Below are 24,065 nucleotides of genomic sequence, written 5' to 3' on the forward strand. Positions count from 1 at the left end.
CATATAATCTACCTCAATGATACAATGAAACGAAAACCCACAGATACTTTTTTGAACCCGGCAGGATGCATTTTGCCCTGCTAAATTCACAAAAGTTGATGTTCAGCACTGACCAACTGTAACCCTGTATGGCTAAAGACATTAACAAGACCCTGGTTAAGTACAATTGTAATAAAGCAGCATGTTAAAGTCTATCCCTATCCTTTCCCTTCACCTCCACTCGTCAGACGAAAGGGGGAATGTGCTTTTCCTTCTTGAATAAGTTACAATGATAACAGGTCTTTATGAATACATTATAGCATTCATCTATCTGGGATGCCTAGATAGCCTAAACACACCTGACATCTCTTTGCTTTTACAGTGGTCTCATTATGAAATGTTCCAGTTTTCTGTGGGTCAAAAAACACAGCTGACCCACAAAACCAGCCTGTTGGCTTTAGGCCTTTGACTTGGAAAGCAGGTGCAGCAAGCGGATATCTCATAATCGATTGGTTTTCAAACCCTGGGCTTCAAGCTAACGTTAGCCAGCTAGCAGGCTAACTCAGTGTAATGCAGCATTTAATCACAGCTGACAGCAAGCTACGTGACAAAAACTGGCAGCAGCAGGAAACAATAACACTTACTCAGTGGTCCTCCAGGTCCGAGTACCTGGTCTTTGGCAGGAGGAGTGCCGCTCTGACGCTCGAAGTTGCCAGGGTTAGAGAAATAATCCCTCAGTCTCGGAAGCTCTCTGCCTGCTTCCAACAGTTCAGTGTGAAACTCAAGGGCCGTAAGAATGTATTGGTCTCGTATCAGCTGTGCAGCGATAACATCCACTGATACCCGTGTGTCAGCGTTGCCTGCCATGGCAGAGCTGGCCGCGACCGAGACCGCGATGCCCTCACCGCTGGGGCTGGTCCGGTTGCTTGACAGCAGCAACGTCGGAGGCTCGGCGTCCGCAGGCGGAGAGAATGGATTGCCTAGCGGCGGCCCTGGAGCTCCGTCACTTGGGCTTCTCTCTGTGTCAATTGTTTCATTTGGGCGCCGTTCAGCTTCTTCTTCAGAATCACTGAGATTAAATGGGTTCACCGACGCCATTTTTGCACTATAAAGATATTTAGCACTCTAGACAAGCTAAGCTAATCAGACCCGTTTCTTCCTGAATGGACAGCTAGCTACTGTTTGGTAGGTGGCTTTGACAAGAGGGAAAGAATGCAACGTTGTTATTGGTCAAATGTACGAGACGTTACCCAAGGGCCCGCCTCTTTCATGGGATAATCGGAAATGATTGGATAAGACAGGGACAGAAAGGAAAACTGGGCACGGCTCGATTGACAGCTGAACCTATGCAAGAAATAATTGTATCAAAGATCCACGCGCAGCGAAAAGGACACTTTCATGAAAACAGCTTTGAGACATTCATTTAATTAGTGGAACTTAGAATAATTTGCCGCTGTTTAAAAGCATTTGGAGATGTGAGTTTTGATAGGAATTCACCGCTGGGAAATAAACATCTCGACTACATTACCCACAATTCAGCTGGAAGTTACACACACGTTGACGTAAAACGTAAAACCCAATACAAGGAAGTGGATGCCCATGGTACCTGTACTTCTTGTAATCTACTTACAGTGAGGGACAGTTGGCTTTCAAACAGACGCGCTTAGAGACTACGTTGATCTCTTTTCGCACGCAAAGGGTTCATCTGCCGGGTACTGATGACAAATCTAGTTGGTTCGTTTTCTAAAGTATGACAGAAGCTAAAACAGGTGAACTGGTGAAGTGACACATGCTGGATCTGCTCCCACATCAATTCATCAGTAGGACTGCTTTCCGAGATTTGCATGGGCAGGGACCAGAATCGTTACGTACAAGTAAGTCTTTCTAGCGTACAGAGGATGAAACTTCATTTCTGATACAGCTGTGAACGCATAGCTCAATGTTCAAAAGCTTAAAATGTACCATTTGCTTACAGAACTGTCAATAAAAGTCATTATGTAATGGCATATGGTGACATACGGATTACCCCCCACTCTTAAGTAGTCTGTAAACACTTTGGCTTAACCTGTAAATTTTACTCTTAACATTTCTCACACAACCTCTATCCTCCAATCAAAGCCATCAGACAGGAAAGTTTTATGTTTGTCAATAACAAAATTACTCACTTTTATCCTGCTTATTGATATATGTCTCTCCTCCTTTCTCAGTCTGCCTTCCCTGCAATTGCTCTGCAGACCAAGACCAGTGTCGGCAATCAAAATGAGGGTGATCACCTTCTTTGTGGTCGGACTGACTGTCCATGTGGTTTTCTTCATCTCTATTTTTGACATCTACTTCACCTCTCCCCTGGTCCATGGCATGACACCTCAGGCCCCATCATTGGTCCCCCCTGCCTCTCGACTAGTGCTGTTGGTGGGTGATGGCCTCAGAGCAGACAGTCTTTACACACTCCTCCAGAATGGCTCATCGAGGGCTCCATACTTGAGGTAAGGAAGCAGACCCAGAATAAAGGACTGTTTGTCTGGGTGCGTTAAGTTAGTCCAGTGAAGGTTCTGGCTAGAAGTGAAACTGGTGATATCCACTGGATTTTTGAAAAGACACAGAGTCACTTTTGATTGTCTCTTTATCTCCATATCAGGACTATTATAGAAGAGAGAGGCACCTGGGGTGTGTCACATACACGTGTACCCACTGAGACTCGTCCTGGGCATGTGGCTCTCATCGCTGGCTTCTATGAGGATGTTAGTGCAGTTGCTAAAGGTAGCTGTGCATCAATGCAGACAAATACATGGGAGTATATGTCAACATAAAATACCATGAATGTTGGCATTGTGTATGATTACTGATTAGAGTCTTTTTTTAAATGCATATGCACTGATCTTTCTTGTATGTGTTCAGGGTGGAAGGAGAATCCTGTCGAGTTTGACTCTGTGTTCAATGAGAGCAGATACACCTGGTGCTGGGGCAGCCCTGACATTCTGCCTATATTTTCCAAAGGTATAAAAGTTAACACACACACATCACACACTTAATAACAAAAGTTTAATTAGATATCTTTTTTAGTGTTGTGATGTTTTTTTTAATTTTGTTTATCTTATTTGGATCTCCATAGCTGTACCCTGGGGCACAGTCAGTCTCCCTGAGGTCCAGGATGAAAAGAAACATATTTACAAGCACATCATATATACATCTAAATTCACAAGAAAACAACAGTCTGGACAACCCATCACATAAAATAGGACAATTAAAACCATACAACACACAAAACCGGGCTCTTTAGATATCCATTGAACTTAACATTAATTCAAAGGTTAGGACAAAAAGAATACAACCACTATGTGCCTATTGACCTACAAACATGATGTGCCTATGTGTTTTTTTATTTGATTTTTTAAAAAGAATTTTGTGTGTTAATTAAGTCATTAACATTGGTAAGGAAATTCAATGCCTTCATGTTCCATAATCATTGTCCAGGTGCCAGTGGAGACCACATGTATACCCATGCATACCCAGCAGGGGAGGAGGACTTCGCTTCCACTGATGCCTCCAGGCTGGACACCTGGGTGTTCACTCAAGTCAAAGTATGGTAGTGGAATCAAGAACCATAATGTTGAGTTTAATTGCACCAACTGCATTCATTTTGATTTGGGTTATTTGTGGTCAAATAATAGACCACGCAGAATTGCCACCTCAAAATAATGGTATAGAAACCCATTTCTATCTTGAAGTAATGTTTGTTTTTCTGTCTGCATTAGTCGTTCTTTCAGTCAGCCAAATCAAACTCCAGTCTGCGGGACAGTCTGCTTAAGGATAAGAATATCCTCTTTCTCCATCTCCTGGGCATTGATACGAATGGACATGCTCATAGACCAATGTCAAAGTAAGTGATGTACCAAGATTTCTAGTTGATGCTTCTGTTGTTTTTATTAAACTCTTCAACACCTTAAATCTATGTTTTAATGCTGCATTTACTGAAGTAGCATTATATTTATTGCCTGATTGTATTCTCTTCAGGGAATACCTTGAAAACATTGGTCTAGTGGACAGAGGTATAGCTGAGATGGAGTCTTTAATAGAGGATTTTTTCGATAATGATGGCAGAACAGCCTACGTGTTCACCTCTGATCATGGAATGACAAACTGGGGTAAGATTTGAGCGTATGAATGCAATCTGTTATCTCATTGCAGGTGATAGAAATAATTGGCTTGTTGATCACTCTGTTTCTGTATTTGTATCCAGGTTCACATGGTGCAGGCCATCCCTCTGAGACCCTCACCCCTTTAGTGGCGTGGGGAGCTGGAGTTAACCGTGCCCACAGAGTCACTAAACCTCAACCATACAATGACAGTTTCCTACAAGGTGCAAAATGTTAACACTAATTATTTGCTGTACTGTCATTTTAAAATGTAATTTTGCTTTATTTTCAGATCCAAGTTAGTGTTGTTATTTATACACAGAGTGGAAATTTTTATGTAACGGTCATGAGTAGTTTTGTCTTTATTTTATCCAGATTGGAACCTAGAGCACATTCGTAGAGTTGATGTGAATCAGGTAAGACCTACGGCCATGTAATACCTTGATAATGTCACTGACAGTTTTACTATTTTGGGGTGTTACAATTTTACCAAGAACAGAACATCAGGAAATAAAGTCATAGTTTTTTTCACTGTTTTTTTTCAGGCTGACATTGCTGCCCTGATGGCCTCTCTCATTGGCATCCCTTTCCCTCTTAACTCTGTTGTAAGTGTGGAGATTAACTATTAATTCTGTCAAACATTTTGTCAGTTGTATTGTACAAATCAGTTATTCCCAAACTGGAAGGCAGGAACACCAAGGGAGGGCCTGGGTCGTGATGGAGTGGGCAGCAAGGCTGAATAACAATCCACACTGCTTTTTATTGAAGGACTGCCAGATAAATGTCAGACTGATAGAAATTCATGACTGTTAAAAAAATGACAAGAAATTTTGTAGAGTCATACCTTGCCCTTGGCTTCAACATCATAAGCTATCCACACGAGAAAAACAGGATGTTCTATGTTGCAGTGTTACTTTTAAATATTTGCCTAAAAACTGGCTTGTTGTTCCTTTTTATGTTAAACACTATAACCGCAATTCATTTTTTGTGTTTAATGTTTCAAGTAATCCTGACGAGGAAGACATTTTTAAGAGGGGCATGTTTCTGGTAGTGATTTAGTGCATATAAGGTGAAAGGAAAAGGGCTTTAACATATTTTTATCTTCTGAAGAAGGGCTGCCCTTACAATTTTGAACACCATTGGTATAAATGTGTTTGCTGCTTTATTTGTTGTTGTAGCCATGCAGCTGTGAGAGTATTTAATGGAAATGGTGTAGCCCCAATTGTAAATGCATTTTTTTATCGTGACTTTTTAATGTTTTTTTTTTTTCTATTCTCCTCAGGGTGTATTACCTCTTCAATATCTCAACAACAGTGACCAGTTTAAAGCAGAGAGCATGTACACTAATGCTATACAGATACTGGAACAGTTCAAGGTAGGACAGCATCCAGCTCCTTTAATACTCACATTTATTAACATGTTATAAGGTTGTGTACAGTCAACTCATGGTCAGTCTTAAAAGATTAAAATTGTCAGTTTGTTCTGTAACTATGTCATCAGCATAAGTTTTACTGATTTGACGACCGTAATGAATTTCGGTAGCAGTGATGTATTTTTTAAACAAAAGCTTTGATACTAGAATTTAGAATCGTATTCAACTTGATGTTATATTTTGTTCAGTATAAGAGTTGATGGTGACAGAGTAATTGATGTTTTTAGGTGAAAATGATACAGAAACAGGAAACAACATTGTCTTTTCTCTTCACCCCATACCAGTAAGTATATTTATTAAAGTCTGACATGTAATTAAAAATCAATGGAGCACCTTCTTTTTTCCCTTTGTGGCTATGCAATCTAGAGTAATTATGTTTGTTATAATTCTTATAATGTGTTTGGAAGGTTGGAGATATTTTGAACAGGGAACTTTAACAGGAATCCTGTTATTGGCCTCAAGAATGAGGCAGCACTTCGCATTGTTTACAAGTATGAAAGTAAAAAAACTGTCTGATTGGGTCAACATGTCTCAAGCAGTATATCTGATTACAATATCACACAGATTTTCTTTATTTTCTTGTCTCTGTTTGCCAAGACAACTGACTGAGTCAAAACAAGCAGAATTCATCCACAAGGCCAAAATACTGATTCAGCTGGAGAAATATGAAGATGCTGTAAGTATTTGAAAAGGATTAAAATAGTCTGCTGCTAAAAGGAAGATAAACAGTTCTGACCTAAAGTGGAGCTCTCAGATTAATAGAGCCTCTTTTGAAATAGGGTTAGTACAAATGTTGCACTTAGGATGCATTGCTGGATTTGTTGCAATACAAAAAAGCAGCGCTAACAAATATGTGTAATATTCAGCTGGTGTTGCAGAAGAGCTGAGTCACTCCTCTGTCTTAACACCTAAACTTTTAAAACCTGTCTGCTGTGTTTGAATGATTATCTTCCAAATTTCCTTTACTGTGACTTTACATTCTGTTCTGATTTTCATCTTTGGACTTTCTTCATTACATTCTTACATTTGCTCAAGCCTTAAATCAAGCTTCCTTTCTGTCTCTTTTCAGATCGCTCTGTGTCAGTCTCTGATATCTCGTGCTCTGGATGGCCTGGTCTACTACCACACTTACGACCGGTTCTTCCTGGGTTGCAGTGTGGTGCTGGGATTTGTAGGCTGGACTTCATATGTTATCCTCGTCATACTGAAAACTCATGCTAGCCTTGACAGACATCCCAGCCTTCTTAAACAGGTCAGATCACACTCTGATCCATATTCCTTTGACTTTCAATCCACCCAAACAAGATTACAAAACCTGATTTTCTCGCATGGTAACATTTCTGTATTGCTCCTTTATGTCTACAGATTCCCAACCATACCCTGGTGAGGGTGTGCATGTGTGTGACAGTGGTGATCACTGTGTTCCTGCTCATCCAAAGGAGCCCTGTTACCTACTATATTTACTGCCTGTTGCCTGTTCCTGTGTGGTACTCAGTTCTAAAAGAGTGAGTAGACACATCTAAACAGATACATAAACATCTAACAAGCCACTGTATCTACATCCTGAGATATAGAGCAAATCCCATTCACAGAAACATGGCTACAGCACATATCCAAACACAACAAAGATCCCAACAATCGCTGAATAAAGCTTTTTCATTGGGTGTAATTTGCCTCATACACTGTCATTCATGCATATCTGCCACAGCTTCAGTGAAGTGTTAATTAGATCCTTTGAACTGCTATCGTATCTATTCATGTGTCTTTTGTGTGAACCAATAAAAAGATTGTGCAGTTTCCTCTCTCTTTTATCACAGCAGAAATAACCCCATTTATGATCCATTTCCAGGTGTGGAACTCTGACGGATCTGATTCGCTCCGCTCACTCTCTGCCCTTGTGGAAATGTTTCTGCTATTTTGTACTTGTGGCATTTGGGATTGAGCTTCTGGTAGAAGATTTTAATTTCTTTTACTTGCATGATTACTCTGGAAGAAGCCTTTTAACAGTGTATTTTTCAGATTGTTAATCTTTAGGGCTCATCATGAGCAGAGTGAGGATTCTCTATATTTTGGATCACAGTGTACCTCTGCTGCCCCCAGGTGGTGAGCTTCTTTCATCGTGCCATGCTGACAGTTGGCCTGGCTTCCCTCTCTCTCTGGCCCTTTATGTCAGGTCTCTTTGGCACTGCAAAGGTAACAGTTTCACAAAATATAGTTCTTTAAGCCATAATACAAAATAGATATATATTTTTTGACAAACATAAATATATACAACTGAATATCACTCCTGGGAGATTGTTGACACAAGGACAAACTATGATTTTTTTTCCCCCTACAGGTCTCACATTCTTTGCACTGCTCAGACTTCTAAATCAGTTTTGTTTGTGTTTTTAATTTTTTTTTAATGTTACATTGCTCCAAAAATCTCGAGGCAATTACAAGGATATAACTTCTTAAACATAAATAGTTCAATCAATGTTACAAACAAATTTGATTTTTTTTTCGCATGCCATCATGTACTGACAAAAAGATCTTTTCTCAACCCTGTTCCTGTGTAGTTTCGTTCACTGAGCTGGTTTCTGGGCTGTCTGTGTCTGGCTGCCTTCCCCCTGATGCCTGTTGTGGGCAGGGAGCCTAGCATACATCTGGTGTGAGTGTTTCCTCCATTTGCCTGCATTAATCAGAAAGCTTACCACAGATTACCACAGACCCAGATTTAGGTTGTTACCAGGGGATTATCTATTTACCTACACTTTAGATACATGAAAAACATGAAGAAAGCAGTGAAAGTTTGGATAATTACTATAAATTAAATCCTTGTCTTTTTATCTCAAATGACTAGAGCTACATTGATATCAATGCTCCCCTGAGCTTAGCAAGCTTACAATGGCTAGCAACCAGACTATAGCATGTAAAAAGTTAAAGGTGTAATATCTTTTTATTATTCAGTCACCATACAATAAAACTTTTCATGGCACAGACATCATAAACAAACAACAGTCGAATGCCGAGTGGTGATAAACATGCAGGGGCAGAAGCAAAATGTCCTCCTCTCCTAAGTCTAGCCTAGTTTTTAACAAACACAACTCATAAAGCTACCAGCTTCCAAAATACAAGAAAACAAACACAAAAAAAACATTTACAGTTTTCAAAAACAGCTTTTTTTAACAAAAATGAATCGCAACTTTTCAGATGTACAACAGAAACAATTTTAATTCCTTTTACAACTTTCTGTACAGTAAATTTACAAACACCCCTTAAATCACATTGAGCCTCCTGTTTCAAACCGACCAAGTAAAGCACTATACACATGTCACAAGATTAATAGCCAACATACTTGTTTGTTTCTTTAGTGCTTGCGCTGGCATCCTCACTCTTTTCACATCAGCCTGTTACCTCTGGTCCTCACGACACAGAACACCACTGCACCTCAGTGACAAGCAGCAATTTATTACACAGGTAACTACAGCACGTGTCATAGTGTGTGTATTTGAGACTGTAATTGCACAATAATACTGACTTATTTAACTTACTGGTTACACTCCACAGATGCTTCACGTGGCTGTGTGTGCATATGTGCCAGCCCTTACACACTCCAGCCTGCAGCAGAAACAGGGTCTGCCTCTTCTTAATCAGATCATTAGCTGGAGTACACTGGGTGAGTTGGTCTGAGTGAACACAAACAAACCTTCTGTTCACTACCTGGGAACAACATGTGGAGATGTACGTCAGTTGGTTTTTTTTTGTTTTTTTTTTTCAAAAAATCACATTTTCGAGGCGTAAATTGAAACCATTCAAGAAATGATCCCAGCTTTTTTATCTTTTCTACTGAATGAAGGTCATAGTTTTAGATCTTGTGACGCAGTTATAGACACACAAATTATATTGCATAGCTCTTCACACTAGCATAATTTCAGCTTAAAAGGGAGTAGTCCTGCAGATTGAAAAAAAAAAACATTTTAAATTGATGAACCACAAAGGCTGCAACGCAAACCGGCACACAAATCTTGTTTTTTTTTTTATTTTCCTTCTTCAAAAGCTCTTTTGAGTTCAGGATTGTTATGCTGGATTTTTTTTTTACTTTTTAGTTCAAAAGTTTTTCATGATTTTTTTTCTTTTTTGGGTGGACAGGACAGGTACTTAATCAAATGATATTGTCCATCACAGATGCAGTTTATTCATTTCAGTAATAATCATATTTCTCTGTATATGTCCTTTGTTCCAGCATCTTCTTTGCTGGTTCCATTGTTGAGCTCAACACGCATTTTCCATCGTCTCCTCAGCATATTCCTGTCTCTCACAGCCACATACTTGCTTCTCAGCACTGGGTAAGACAAAACATTGAACAACCTTCTTGTAGCTGCTCTAACACTTCAGATGATGTCTGATGCAGAGTTCTGTGATCACAGGAACGCTTCAAAAAGAGTATATTTGTGATGTGAGTGTTTTCTACCACCCAGGTCAGAGGCCTTGTTCCCCCCAGTTTTGTCTTGGTTAATGTTCGTTTGGATTAACATTGAACAGGAAGCTATGCTTGCTCAGGGGGTTTCTGGCAGACAGGAGGTATGTCACAAAACTTAAATTTGGTACAGGAGGAAACTGTAAACTGCATGACTGAACAAAATGTAAATCATTATGAACACATATGTGTCAGTTTTCCTGTGGTAGTTCTGGTAAATTTTCCCTCTTAGTCTGTTTGATCTTTGATGGGCATACTTTATGTTTGTATAGATTTAAAAGTAACATTCAGTACAATTTTAAAGTGAAACAAACATTAGATAGTATTTGGTAACTTGCCGTATACACCCCCAGCTTTATCATGAATGTGATTGTGTGCATGATAAATGGATTCACACATTCACGATTGTTTTATTTCTATTTCAGTTGTCCACTATTGATTTCTCTGCAAACATCGACATCACAAAGATCCGGCAGCTGAAGTTGGACGACATCAGACGATCTTATTTTTTTGTATCCATTTTAATAGGATTTGGTTGAGGACTGATCATTACAAACTAGTGATAAGATACTGATCATGAAAGGCAGGTTAAAATTATCTCTAGTCTTTCCTTTACTTCTCACTCCAGGTATTTTTTATCATAACGGCTTTCTTTGGCACAGGAAACATAGCTTCCATCAACAGGTACGTATGTATGTAATATGGTATATGAGCAGAGGAAACACAAATAGACAAAATTTTCAACCTTAGACTTTGTCTTACCATCCTACCTATCCTCCTTAAAAAAATATCCAAGAAGGACTTTGGGTGGGCTGCAAACAGCACGTCAAAGTCAGAAAGATTGGTCAAGTGTGATCGAAATGATCAAAACCAAAATGTGATCAAAGGCAGGCCATGATTTTTATGATCTTGTTCCACATGTACAGCTGCTTCACACTCTTTCTGCAACTTCTCATTTCTTGATACTCTCAATACATTTGTTTTCACAAAGCATTAATATGGAGGCAAACACGTTGTCACAACACTATCTGACTGCCAGCCACCTTGGCTATTTCAGAAAACTGCACTGTGATTTCTGTAGCTTCCTTTTGAAGTTATCAACTCGCTCTCACACCCAGCACTCACACACACAAACACAGGGACATACAAGAATAACATCAAGCTGGAGGTAAAGGTTTGGATAATCAACTTGAAGGTTTTTGAGAGAGTCTGACCTGAACTTCTCTGAAAATTTTCAAGAGTAATATACTTATTGAGCTGAAGTCTTTGTATACTTGTGTTTGTGGCAGGAAGTGGCAGGAAGTGGTCTTAAGTGGCTTAGCGGTTGTCCCCAAGGGGCTTTATGCATGCAGAAGTGAAGATCTTTTTTCTCATGAAGTCTTTTTCAATATGGCCTGTATGGTGCCTGGTTTAACTTCCACAAATAATCATCTGTTAAAATCATTGTCTCTCATCAAAGTGTGGATCAGACATAGTGAAATGAACGTGTGGTTTGGGTGTCAGTTACATGCCTCTTTTTTTGTCTAACTATGAACAAAGTGTCAATTAAAGCAGGAAGGAAGCGTGGTGATGAGTGAAAAATAGAGTAGTATACCCATGCTGTGTCCTATTTGCATTGTTTCGATCAGATAGTCCTTAGTGTGTGCTATTTCACTCTGTGTAAGATCATTAACATCAATCTATTCGGTGGTTTGCACTCAGAACTGTGAATTTAATGTTTGGTTTTTTTTTAAAGCTGCCACTTTTAGAGTGATTTGTACCCTGCTATGTGAAAGTTGAACTACTCTGTGCTTTCTGTTTGCCTCTGTTTCCTTGTTCACAGCTTTGACCCAGCTTCTGTTTATTGTTTCCTCACTGTCTTCAACCCCTTCATCATGGGAGGACTCATGATGTGGAAGGTAGTGTCACTTTTCTTTCATATTCCCCATTTATTCCCTCTCAGCTTAACTTTGGCATTGTGAGTGGTCACAGTCCACTGAAACATCTCGCTCTCTGGTGGATCCTACATGACTTGTAGACCTGTTCTCCATAAACTGTGAGAAACCGCCTCTCTTCAGCCACAGTCCGTTACACCATTGGCCTTTTCTTGACCTGTTTATCAGAAGCTCTCTGAACTGCACAATCATGAATTGCAACACATTTGCCAAGAACAAAAACATGATGGCAGCAGCAGTACTCTCATACCCCTTTTTCACTCAAGTAGCCCTTTTGCTAGTTCTAGGCTGGGGTTAGTGCTGATTCAGAGCTGGTCCAACTTGAGAACCATCAAGGAATAAGCTTGATTTTACACAGGCAAGGGCCACAAAAAAGCTTAATATTTTGGGTCTTCGCTTTTACATATTAACATATGTTCAGACAGTGCTGAAGTTCCTGATTCTTTTTAATGTAATACGTCACATTTTATCTGTTGGAGAACCAGAATGCTTTTAGGCAGTCAAGTTTCCTCATCAAAAGCAGCAGTGTAATACTTTCTAATTAATTTCAAAGGAATGAAAAAAAAGCAAAAAACTGTGAAAAGTAACTCAGATTTACAGCCAGCTGGTCTGTAATACTTTATAAACAAGTGAATCTACAATGTATGAGAGCAGGGATGCTCAATATTGGCTTCCCTGCCAATATCTGATACTCTGATATTGTCCAACTCTTAATTTCCGATACCAATTTCTTGTTATACAGATATGCAGGCTTTTTACATCAAAATTGTTCGGTAACAACATACCTCTTAGTGTGGAATTACCACGTTATGCCTAATTTTTAATGTGATGACCCACTGGATGCATTCATTAAAGCAACACAGGTTTCCAAATGTACACACTTTCTGACATATTAACTATTTTTTGGAGATTTTAGAGAGAAACATTTTGCCTCTAACACTACAGACAATATTAAAAACATAGTCCTCTTTTTTTCAAAGTTCAGTGAATGAGTAACTGGACCCAATTTGGCAAATATTGCAATCATCAAATTTCCAACTGGGCTCAATCTGACCTGCTCTTTTGTATGAACAACAAAATAGTGCAAACAAAAACAAGAAAAGCACAAAAATGTTACAAGAAAATTAACATAGCCCTCCTTTACAGAGCATCAAATGAAGCTCCAAGAAGACTGATGCTGACTGGTTCATATGACTGGCCTGTTTCTATTTCCCCTAGTCCATGTGTGAAAAGTCTTGTCATCAATGCCATTGTTACAGTTAGCACGTCCCATGCTGCGTTCATACAGGCTTGGAAATGCTGAAGCCTACAAAACAAACATCTATGATTTAAAACCTGATAGAGACCATTCCAGATATTATATTTTCAAACCACTATTGACTGGTAATAATAGCGTTTGGGCCATAATAACCCTACTTACAGTGCTTTATGAAAGCTATTCTTTCTTCTAGCCTGGCAAGGAGTTTGTGCTACTTTGATTTGGATTTGGCTTGATGGAAAAAGGGTATCAGTGAAGTCTACTAATCTGAACTCTCTCAATAAATCTTTTCTTTGTTCTTCTAGGTCATCATTCCATTCATAATAGTAATGTGCACATTTGAGACCATACAAGTTGCAACGCAGCTCTCATCAAGAAGGTAAGTCCCCACTAGAGCCTCAAAAATAAGATACCTGCATGGATATATCAAAGTATAAAGCTTATAGAATAAGTTAAGCCACAAACCTTGATCTTGTCTAAAAAGTTGAGGGAAAATTGAAGGAATGGGCCTCCCTCTTATTTGCTTTTTCTTCACTTATATTTTCCAGTTTATTCCTCATCGTCCTGGTAATCTCTGACCTAATGGCTCTGGTAAGGCCTTTCCTTTATGAATCCTGAGTAAAGATACACTGCGATGTTCTATCTCTCATCATACTCCACTCTTCCCTAGAACTTAAGCCTCATACAATAAAATGTGAACTCACTCCTCTTCTCCGCAGCATTTTTTCTTCCTGGTGCAAGACTATGGCAGCTGGTTGGACATTGGAACCAGGTAAGTAGATGAGGAAACACGTGCTTCCCGAAAATACTGATATATAACCTGACTCATATCAAAACACTCTCTGTAGAGCTTCCTCCTGCTGACATTTCAAAGTTCCGTCATGTAATTTCTTCTGTCAAACTTGCGTGTTTTTCTCCTGTCTCTGGCAGCATCAGCCATTATGTGATTGTGATGTCAATGACCATCTTCCTGATGTTACTCAGTGTCGTCACACACACCTTCACCTCAAAAAGAGTCATCCTGTGGAGGAGATCCAAGATGCACTTCACCTAATAAGGGATGTTTGTGTGTGCACACTGACACACTGCTCAGACTAAATGTTTATTGTTGTATTTATTTGACTTTTTCTAGATAATTTAAACACAGATTTGCCTTATTAAAACTGTGTTTATTGAATATTCAGGATGTTGTTGTGGGGCTGTGAATGCAGTTTTGTAGTGAGCCAAGTTCTGGGATTTTTCCGTTTTATCGTTCTTTTAGACCTCTCAAAAATGTCAATAGGCTTTACTAATTTACTGTAAAAACAATATGACAATGCACTGAAAATATTCTTTGGGGTGTACATGCTCTCATGAAAAACTCATTTGTTTCCTTCTTTTGTATAAACGTGTGGTAGTTCATAATTTAGTTTTACAGGTGACTGAAGGGGATGAATACTTCTAGTTAAACAAAACTTACCTCAACAGTTAACACTTTCTTTTGCATTGTGCTCTTTTGTGCACTCATGTCTGTTTCACTAACATTCTTTTTGCTTTAATCATTAATGAAGTTATGACTTGAATAGTTGACTTGAAATTATGTCTTTGCCAAGGCTGCTGATTTATGATATACCAAAGAATGTTAACTTTTTTTGTGGGTAATATCCTGTAAAGTTGCCTGAAACTTTTGATGAAAAGGGATGTTGTTTGTATTTATTGACTTTTGTATGAAATAAACCAAGACTGATGTAGAAAACTGTGTTGTTCTTAAAAGAAATTAAGCCACTTCATTGACACTTTCATGTTGTGTTGACTCTGGTTAGGAATGAAGACTTGTGCGCTTGCATCCTTCTGTCTGATTGGTCTTATGTTGCCAACACTGCCCTGTTCATGTGAATGTGCTCACAGTAACTCTTGGCTGATCCATCACGTTGTTAACCAGCTTCATATTTCTTCACAAGACTTCCACTGTCAGGTTAAATGAAGCCAGATAACCAAAAGGCACGATGAACTTGCTATTCAGTGTAGGCTTCATGTGCTGTCTTCAATTGTTATGCAATGATTATTTAACAGAGTAATAGTGGCCAGGCCCAGTTTCAGTTTATCCAGATGGGAAGTAAAATTAAATTTCCTAGCAGTCACAATCACAAACATTCAAGGTGCGATTAAATCAAACCTTTGGACCCAAGTTAAGCTTTCACCAAAAGATCAATTAATGGGAGTTTAATTTGAATGTGACGTGTAGCTAATGTTTGCTAACTCGGCTCATAAAATAAAACAAGCTAGCCCAACAGAATGATGTTAGCTTTTTGAATGTTGAGGGTGATTATAGGATGTTTCCTTTCCTTGCCTGTGGCAGCTTTTTCTTAATAAAATAATAGCTCATTGGTCGGTCAATTTTTAACAGCATGGACAAAAAGCTCTGCAACTTGCCTACACTTGAAAACTAGGAAGGTTTCATCTCTGATAACTTGGTGCCTCTGCAGAGATGTTGATATGAGATTATTACTTCTGTCAACATCTCAGTTTGCATAACCACATCGCCTCGCACTTCTTCTCTTTTTTGAGTTTGCCAATACTTACAAAAGATACTGTGACAGACAGTGTAGACGGACCCTGTCTATAGACAGACTTGTAGCTGTACCAAAAATGTACTCACTTATTGGTAGACTGTTTGTTCCATTTCTTGATGATTTTTGAATTACACTTCACTGATTACAATTTATACTTGAAGGAAATGTATACAAACTTGTATGTTTTGCGTTCGCACTGATCTGCATCTTTGAAATGAGCTTTTTTTTTTCCATCTGGGGCAGAGTAAGATAATATGTCAACCCAGTTTGAAAAAGAAAAAAACATAAATAAGCAGTTGATCTGCTCTAACAGTTATCTGTTTTTTATGTTGTTGTTTTTGTTCCTGAACCTTAAGTAAATTTAGACCATGAATGTAGACTGGACGCTGTTGTAGTTTCTTGATGATACAGGGTTAATGCAAGTGGTCATCCTTCATTTCAAACTAATGCACTATAGCTCTTGACTTTTGGTTCTGTAACACAGTATCACTTCACTTAAACCATTTGTATACTGTAGATGGAAAATTCACAGGCAGTAGCAGCAAGTTGACCAAAAGGAGGAAGCAGTTGGCTCTGTGGTTGTGTGACAAAGTGCGTGCAGTCACCTCCTGCACATGAAGCACACACACACACACACACACGACCCCACACACAATATGCAAATCTGCACAGTGTTTTCTGAAACACACACACACTCGCACTCAGCTCATTTCTCTTCCACAGGGAGTTGGGAGCCACACACAGCATATATTCACATACAACCACACAGATAGACACACACCCATTTCTAGAGCTGCCTTCTCAAGCTTTAAACTTGAACGTGTTTTTCTATTAGTAATGATATACTGTAATGTAGAGGGCAAACTCATCAGTCCTTCCTTCTGAGAACTATAAGGTAAGTAAGCCTGCTCTAGTTTCTAAGTTTAATGATGGTCCAATTTCCACTGCTGTGTTGTGCCTCTGCTAATAATTAAACCATAGGCTCTGTCTTGTTTTTAAACTTCCTGGTTCTTTTCATTTAGTTTGTGTCTCCCTTCCTGTTGAACCGATGATGTGCAAACTTATGACCACTTAAAGACATGCAAGACATCACGTAAGTTTTGACATTTTTCTTCTGTAATCTCCTCTGAATTATGTGAAAAAAATATGAGTTACAGGTTGTATTGGTAAAAATACAGGAATATTACTGTGTGCTCATCATGCCTTTTATCTTTACTGCTAACCATTGAGGAAAGAAATCAACAGAATAATTTATCAATGAAAAGGAAACTTTCCTGTTTCAGAACTCACATACTTTGTGTATAAAGACGGAGTTTATGTTATGAGATCTATGTTTATAAAATCTCATTTTGTCGATCATTTTTTTCCCCAGGTTGAGATAACCTGATGATTACTCTATTTTTTATGGATATAATGTACACTTTCTTTCTGAAGTTAGAAACAGGTAAAAGTAGCAGATGAGCTGAACAAGTGAGATATATCAGGTCCACATTTTTGCATAGCCTTCTCATGAAAACCATCAGTTTATCATTTTTTAAGTTGTTTTTTCAAGCATTTTATACTTTTATTCAAAGAGGACTGTAAAGTGGAAAGAGCAGTAAACAGGGTGAAAGAGGGGAGGTAAATGCAGAGAGGGTACAGGCTGTATTCAGACCCAGGCCACCAGCTTAAGGCCACGTGACCTTAAGTGCTTGGCCTTATCTACACCCGTATTTACAATTTATAACCCACTAAACAATACTGCAGAACATTAGTCATTATTGTTTTCAAGATTAATTGAAGCTGAGTAGTAACTTTGATAAACTTTGGGGAATTTGTTTAACTGTTATTAAAAAAAGAGAAAAAAGAGAAGATTATAACTACAGTACTGTATTTATCATCTTTTTCTATTTTTTATGCTCTACATGTTTTTTTTTAATCAATGGAATACCAAAAGTAGCTTTCTCAAAATTTGGCTGATTTTGTGACAAAGTGTGAAAATTTAAGAAATGTGAAATTCTCATATTAAATCAGAAAGGCCAACCAAATATAAAGGCCTGAAAGAAGCTTTAACGTTCAGCTGACGTGATCCGTAGTCTACAAAGTACAAAGTAGCAGTTGTAAGTTGTAGTAGTAGAAGTCAAAAATCTTTTAAGATGCTATGAGGAGGATCTCTTTTAATCGCGCCACCTTCTGGCTCGGAGTCTCACACAAACTGTTGTAAATTACTTTTAGCAAGACGTGTTTGTTTTGGAATCAAACTTTGATCAGATCAAAACAATTTTCTTTGTTCATGACAACTTTTTAATGGATACAATGTGGCCGGGTAAGGTATTTGTCAGTACAGTAACCAAGCACTACGGTTTGGGACGTGACATCGAGCAAACGTTGTAGTCGCTGGCTATATGTTAGCAACATCTGCAGACCAGTGCTCCAACATATCTGTAGGCTAATGTGACAACAAGTAAACACTGTTAGTTTTTATGTGGTCAAGTAGCCTTTCGTATTTAGCGCACCTGGCAGCTCGGTACTCTAAGACATGTCCGCAAAGTGTAACGTTGGTGAGTCCTGGTTATGTCTCATCTACCAAGCAGAGCTAACATAACCTCACTCTTCATTTTATTGATAGACTCTCAAGTTTGGACAGACCACTGCAGAATAACTGCTGCATGTCAGTTCGAATCAACATTAGCACAAACAGTTTAGCCCCTGTGTTAGCCTTTAGCTTGAGCTGTATCTCCTCTGTTTATCTTTATTCTGCTCTTCTGTCCTTTTTATGCCGGACAGTTAGGCGCCTGTGTCCACCATCGCTACAAAATTAGTCTTAGAAATCGTTCTCACTGCTAAACTTTGTCAGCCAGCACAGCATTGTCATAGAGACCAAAATGTGCTGTAAATCAATCCGATCCTGGTCAACCCATACTGGAAGCTATGAAGTAGAAATTTAAATTAACCTGTAACCAGTAATATTGGCGCTTATAACCTCATTTTAAAGTGTGGATAATGGTCAGGCATATATCTATAAAACTGACTTTTTCAAGATCACTTTCAGACTCCTCTCAGCCTCTCCAATCAAGTATAATCTAAGTAAAATATTATCTGTTTCACTGTACTTGGCCAAGAAAGTGTACCAGATGAGGCAGACATTGTCTCATGCTTTTACTGTTGTATTCATTATGGATGAATGGCTGTATGAATGAATAAATGAAGGAGGGAAGGAAGGTTTAGTTAGTCATGAATATCAAGTTTGCAGCTAATGCCAAGATAACCAAGTGATAGAAGATTAACCTGTTAGACCATTTTAACAGCACTACACTCATTCTTTGACTTGGATTGTTTGTCATTCTTTGTTTCTCTCACTCTTAAATTTACAGCTCTGTCTTCTTTTTCTATTCAGGATGGCCCTCGTTGAAAACCAGACCACGCCATCCACAGCCATAAATTCTTCACAGACCTCAGAGTCCCCAGGCGTTGATGCTCCTCAATACCACATGGTCCTGCTGTGCATCTACTCCATAGTCCTGCTCAGTGGCACTGTAAGCCTGTGTCTGATGGTTCACATCATACGGTCCAGCACGGCGTCCATCACCTCCATCTCCATTCTTAACCTCATCTTTGCCCACTTCCTCTTCCTGGTCACTGTGCCCTTTAGGATTTACTACTATGTCACTGATAACTGGGGACTGAGTCATGGATGGTGTAAAGTGGTCAGCAGCATGATCCACATCCACATGTACATGTCTTTTATTTTCTATGTGATCATCCTTGTAACACGCCTGATGGCGTTCTACAATGGAGCGGAGCACTTGGCGTCCCTCCGGAAGATTCAGGCACTGGTTGTTAGTGCTATGGTGTGGATAGCAGTGCTTGTCACTGTACCCATCATAATCCACTTTTCTTACGGCAAAAACGATGATTACACCACTGAAACACAATGCTTCAAGTTTGGTAAAAGTATCAAAGCTGGTGCCAAAGTAGTCAACTACATTGTCAGCACGTTGATCATAGTTGTTGCCACTGTACTGACAGTCCTGCAAGCCAACGTCCTCAGGGTTTTATACAAGAAACATAGCGAGGGATGCAGCTCTCAGCAAGAGTTTGGAGCTCAACATAAGAGTATGTGCTTTGCCCTCATTATGGTAGTCTGCCTCATTCCCTACCACCTGTTCCGACTGTGTTACTTGGGTGATCTCTCCCTGGAGGGTGCCAATGAAGTCTTTTTGAGTCTGACCACTTTCAACTGTTTAGACATGCTCACCTTCTTAGGAAGGAGAAACTGCTTCATGTGTTTTGGATGGGCTTGTTAAAAATGTGACTTACTTTCAAGAAAATATGACAGCTTACTGCCTTCTACTCACTCTTTTGGTATTGTAGCCAAAACTGTTTAAAAGGAGGCCAATACTGGCTAAAATGCTACAGTGGACCAACAAATATGAGAAGACTGATATGGGATATCTTGAAATGTAGTAAATACTTCAACAACTACAAACATCAAAAAGATAAATTGCGACAGGGAACATCCTGCAAAGGAAAAGAAGCCTACTTAAAAAAAATAAAAAATGACTTTGCTAAAATACAATGAATAAGCAATGTTTGTCTTTTGCATTTTTATACTTTATTTCTGTTGCACATTTTCAATGGATATATTTAGTCCATTTTAAAGTAAATGTATTTGTTTTAAGTACATCTTTTGTTTGACTTGTTTTGGATGTTTCTATTTAATATTGCATTATAGTTCAATTTGCACATAGCCAGTCCATGCAATTAATTCCACCTTCCATGCATTTTTCTATCTTGCAATCTAGCCTTATTTTTCCATTAAATTAACATTATGTTGTTTGTTTTTAAAAAATATATATTTATTTTTTCTGAATATACAGAATCCTATTCTAAACAAGATTTTTTTTTTTTTTTTTAATTTTTGGTACTTGTGGCAAAATTGCTCTTTTTGCAAGAGCATGTCTAGAGAGGCTGCCAGGGGTGGCACCGCCCCCTTGAGATCTGATCCGCCACCCTTGGCCTCACAAAAACCCTAAGCTTTGATGGACTATTAGCCTTGTCAAAAGCCTAACTTGTGGAAATTTAACTATTTGGGATGTGTTTACAGGTTTTAGATAGATTACTGAGTTAAAAAGTAGCATATTTGTTGTTTTGTTTATGCTCTAAACTGCGTTCTTAGTCCAGTAAGATTTTTGTGTCACCACTCTGTTGTGTTCTTTTGAAGCAAAGAGAAACTGAGTAAAGGCACAGAGGTTAAATGCTATTGTTTGTGTATGTGTATATACATATACGCTAACCAGCTCTATGCATGTCAGTGCTCCAGTCGGGCCACGCTTGTTGAAAATGTTGTAATAAAGGTGACCTTTCGAACTAAGAAACACAGTGTTTCTATAAACCTGTCTCTTGTTTGAACTCAAAGGAAGGATCTCTTGCCATCTGCTGGCCAGCCACTTAAACTACACATGCTCTAAGCTTCAAATGCAGCAAAGGCCAGTGGTGTTTTTAGTGTTGTTGTTTTCACAGAATGTGACTCATTGAACAAATCCATGAGAGAAGATGAATGTTTGACTGTATTTGCTTACACTTAAACCCTGAGCACTTAACTGAAGTGGTCAGCTACAGGACTGAGAAGAAAATAAATGTCTGAAATCATCATTTTTTCAGTCTCATTTTGTAAAACATTACCACAGACCTCTTGGAACTCTTACTCCTGTCCTTGGAGGTGGTGTGGGTGTAGGTGGTGCCCTATGGCAGGCATGGGAACACACACACACACACACACACACACACACACACACACACACACACACACACACACACACACACACACACACACACACACACACACACACACACACACACACACACACACAGTGATCCTTTTCCTTTTGGTTTTTATGGTGCTTGGTTACTGTTTAACATCCCCACCCTACTTTGAGTTTGTTTAGTAAATCGATCTAATGACAGGGCTATGGTGGCTCTATCCAATGTGTCGCTCCAAGAATTATATGCTCCTCAGCTCTCTAACCTACTCCTTTTATGTGCCAACTCCTTTAGTATTTTCCCATTCTTAGTGTCACTTAGACTAATGTCAGGCTGACGGGCTGCTCACCACTGGAGTACAACGCTACACAGGATAAATGCACATTCAAGACAAAAACAGGAACACAGGTAAGTTAAACTGCTGTTGTTGAGCTTGTTGTTCTGAATCAGAATAAGATTATATTAGCTGTTAGAATCATAAGTTATATTGTTGATTTTTGGAGGAAGTGAAGCTTACCCTTAACCCTTCAGGAAGTTAGCTTACATATTCTGTTAAACCACGTGGTTAGGATTTTGGTGATAATGCCAGTCAACACTGTTCACGCTATCTTCAACCGCTGCTGTACTGTGTTTTTCTGGTGTCTACTTTGGAATTGAAACATACTTTCTGACTGTGGTTGGGAAGATTTCCAAACTCTCTCTTACATTTTGTCCACTGTTTCTAAAGAGATAGCATTCTCACCTCTATGTCTGCAGACAGTGTTCTGTGAGGACAGATAAGATAGACTCACTTTGTCACGCACACTGAGCTGTAAAGATCATGTGATAACCCATTTCAAGCAACATACAGCTAATGGCAACATTATGTTCCTATGAATGAAAAGTACATTATATACTTATAGTTTTAATTAATACAATTTTAAAAGTCACATTTTGTTCAAACATTATCATTGTTTGGTGTGTTTTGTGTCCTGTTAATTGGTACACATGCTGAAATTGAGCTAGAGAAATTATTTTTCAAAAATGTTGTTTTCTATTTCTAAAAAGTTAATGCTTTGCACATTTTGTGGAAATTAAGGATACTTCATCCGGTGAATTTATCACAATGATTTTTTTTTCTTTCTTTTTTTTTATCAAAAAAAAAACATGTAATCTTAAAATGAGTAGATACTCCCTGTCAAGTACTGTAAACCTGTTCATGACTATTTAAATAGATACTCTATCCTACATCTTATCCACCATGGATTAATCTGAGATCACTGAAGTTAAGGTATAAGAATAAAGAGCATTGCAATGATTTAGGAAAATACAAGGTAAATCCTGGCAATCTATTCTATTTTATTATTGCTTGGGTACCAGGAAGTAGTGGTTTACTAGAGTCAGCTGGCAGTTGTCTCTCATCATCTAGGACTATTAAAACCTCTCATGTCAATGGGGGCGACAGTGTTATGGCCAGTTCACACAAATATAGCCACTTAGCTTCAGCTTTTATGGCCCCAGTAAGCTCTTTGTTGCTGGGTGGACACAAGGTTTCCCAGTTATGTCCTGCTTGTTTTCGGCTGGAGCAGCCATGACCTTTTTTTCAGATCCAAATGGTTCTATGAATGTTCCTCAATGTTGTACCTGTGACCAAAAAAGCTGATTTGTCACATTACTGGGATTGTGATTTGTGCAATAGCATAGCTACTTGAAATTGCAGTGAATGTGAATGCAACCAAAAAAGGTTTAAATTTGTTTTGAAAACATCATCAGGCAGGGATTTCATGTCAGGTGTTCAAAGCACAGAAAAAAAAGACTAAAGGAGCTTAAAAACACTCCAATTAGGAGCGTTTTTGCTGTAACAGTTGCAAATACGACTAAAAAAAGCTCTTGAGAGTGTCTTTTCAATTCGACCAAGATTTCTGTAGTCACCAAACCACATTATCTTTAAACCTAAAACTAAACATCCTCTTGCCTCTGTATATTCAAGACAGGTTTAAACTCTTATCCTAGTTTGCTGAAGATCTGACTTCATATATGTGATGACAAATTAAATCCAGTAGGTGTCATGTGTCAGTGCTCTGTGGTTGATCATTATTGTGAACGTGATCTTTTAGAATACATGCTTCTTCACTTTCTGCAAAGCTAATGAATCCTGGAGTCTGGTTAAAGTATAATCCCTCTATCACTCCCCATTGTCTTTCTCACTCTCTCTTCCTGCTTTTGTCTCCTTCCCTCCAGCTTTGAATTTGTAAAACTCTCCTCATGTCATTTCTCTATAAGTGTGAATACCTGCAGCTTTCAGTTTATCACGTTTAGTTGGTAATACAAGATCATATGCTGCAGAGACACCAGGCCTCGTAATTTGCTGTTGGGTGCTTTTGTGACTTGCTTACTTATTACTGATGGGATCAAAACTCCTGTAGCACTGCCTCTTATCATTTACAGCCTCCTTAAACACAATAGCCAGAACTGATTATCTCCAAACCGCACAGTAAGATTAAGAGTAATAAAATTCCTGGTGCGAAATGGGTGGGTTGGGACATTTTAACTGGTTAATGGTGGTAAATCAGAGTGTGTTTACAGCCTTCCTG

General features: G+C 38.7%; 3 protein-coding genes across 11 annotated transcripts in view; 2 read left to right on the forward strand and 1 right to left on the reverse strand.

Moving 5' to 3' along the window:
* relch (RAB11 binding and LisH domain, coiled-coil and HEAT repeat containing) overlaps positions 1-1,169 on the reverse strand; it is a 40,012-nt gene extending 38,843 nt beyond the window's left edge. For all 6 annotated transcript variants that reach the window (XM_074693830.1, XM_074693834.1, XM_074693833.1 and 3 more), the window contains exon 1: positions 624-1,169. In XM_074693830.1, coding sequence (XP_074549931.1) covers positions 624-1,077 — 454 coding nt within the window. In that variant the 5' untranslated portion in view covers positions 1,078-1,169. The remainder of the gene's footprint in view (positions 1-623) is intronic.
* On the forward strand, positions 1,088-14,913 carry pign (phosphatidylinositol glycan anchor biosynthesis, class N). 4 transcript variants are annotated; one of them, XM_074693835.1, is made up of 29 exons: positions 1,088-1,853; positions 2,187-2,465; positions 2,618-2,739; positions 2,878-2,976; positions 3,454-3,560; positions 3,735-3,859; positions 3,994-4,124; positions 4,220-4,339; positions 4,491-4,531; positions 4,661-4,720; positions 5,398-5,490; positions 5,775-5,830; positions 6,145-6,223; positions 6,617-6,799; positions 6,913-7,052; positions 7,397-7,496; positions 7,648-7,740; positions 8,106-8,197; positions 8,901-9,006; positions 9,097-9,205; positions 9,773-9,875; positions 10,008-10,110; positions 10,432-10,518; positions 10,635-10,690; positions 11,829-11,904; positions 13,504-13,577; positions 13,747-13,789; positions 13,918-13,970; positions 14,129-14,913. In XM_074693835.1, exons 2-29 carry the CDS (start codon positions 2,239-2,241, stop codon positions 14,250-14,252), a joined length of 2,802 nt encoding a protein of 933 aa, XP_074549936.1. In that variant the 5' UTR covers positions 1,088-1,853; positions 2,187-2,238; the 3' UTR covers positions 14,253-14,913. The 4 variants fall into 4 exon arrangements, with proteins under 4 accessions (XP_074549936.1, XP_074549937.1, XP_074549938.1 ...); XM_074693836.1 differs by having other exon boundaries at positions 2,214-2,465; XM_074693837.1 differs by lacking the exon at positions 1,088-1,853 and having other exon boundaries at positions 2,357-2,465; positions 3,454-3,588.
* A 1,566-nt stretch (positions 14,914-16,479) lies between these two features.
* gpr141 (G protein-coupled receptor 141) lies at positions 16,480-20,238 on the forward strand. Its single transcript, XM_074693895.1, has 3 exons — positions 16,480-16,645; positions 16,773-16,843; positions 19,127-20,238. Exons 2-3 carry the CDS (start codon positions 16,830-16,832, stop codon positions 20,034-20,036), a joined length of 924 nt encoding a protein of 307 aa, XP_074549996.1. The 5' UTR covers positions 16,480-16,645; positions 16,773-16,829; the 3' UTR covers positions 20,037-20,238.
* Positions 20,239-24,065: the final 3,827 nt, after the last annotated feature.

The sequence above is a fragment of the Halichoeres trimaculatus genome, unplaced genomic scaffold (assembly GCF_033239565.1).
Source record: "Halichoeres trimaculatus isolate MK-OKI-2021-1 unplaced genomic scaffold, fHalTri1.1 fHalTri1_scaffold_18, whole genome shotgun sequence".
NCBI classification, from domain to species: domain Eukaryota; kingdom Metazoa; phylum Chordata; class Actinopteri; order Labriformes; family Labridae; genus Halichoeres; species Halichoeres trimaculatus.

Bases quoted from the DNA above. Each gene is read 5' to 3' on its own strand.
- pign (XM_074693835.1), top strand. From the start codon at position 2,239: ATGAGGGTGATCACCTTCTTTGTGGTCGGACTGACTGTCCATGTGGTT. The intron at 9,007-9,096 runs GTAACTACAGCA...TACACTCCACAG, and splicing joins AGCAGCAATTTATTACACAG to ATGCTTCACGTGGCTGTGTG. The intron at 13,971-14,128 runs GTAAGTAGATGA...TGTCTCTGGCAG, and splicing joins TGGTTGGACATTGGAACCAG to CATCAGCCATTATGTGATTG.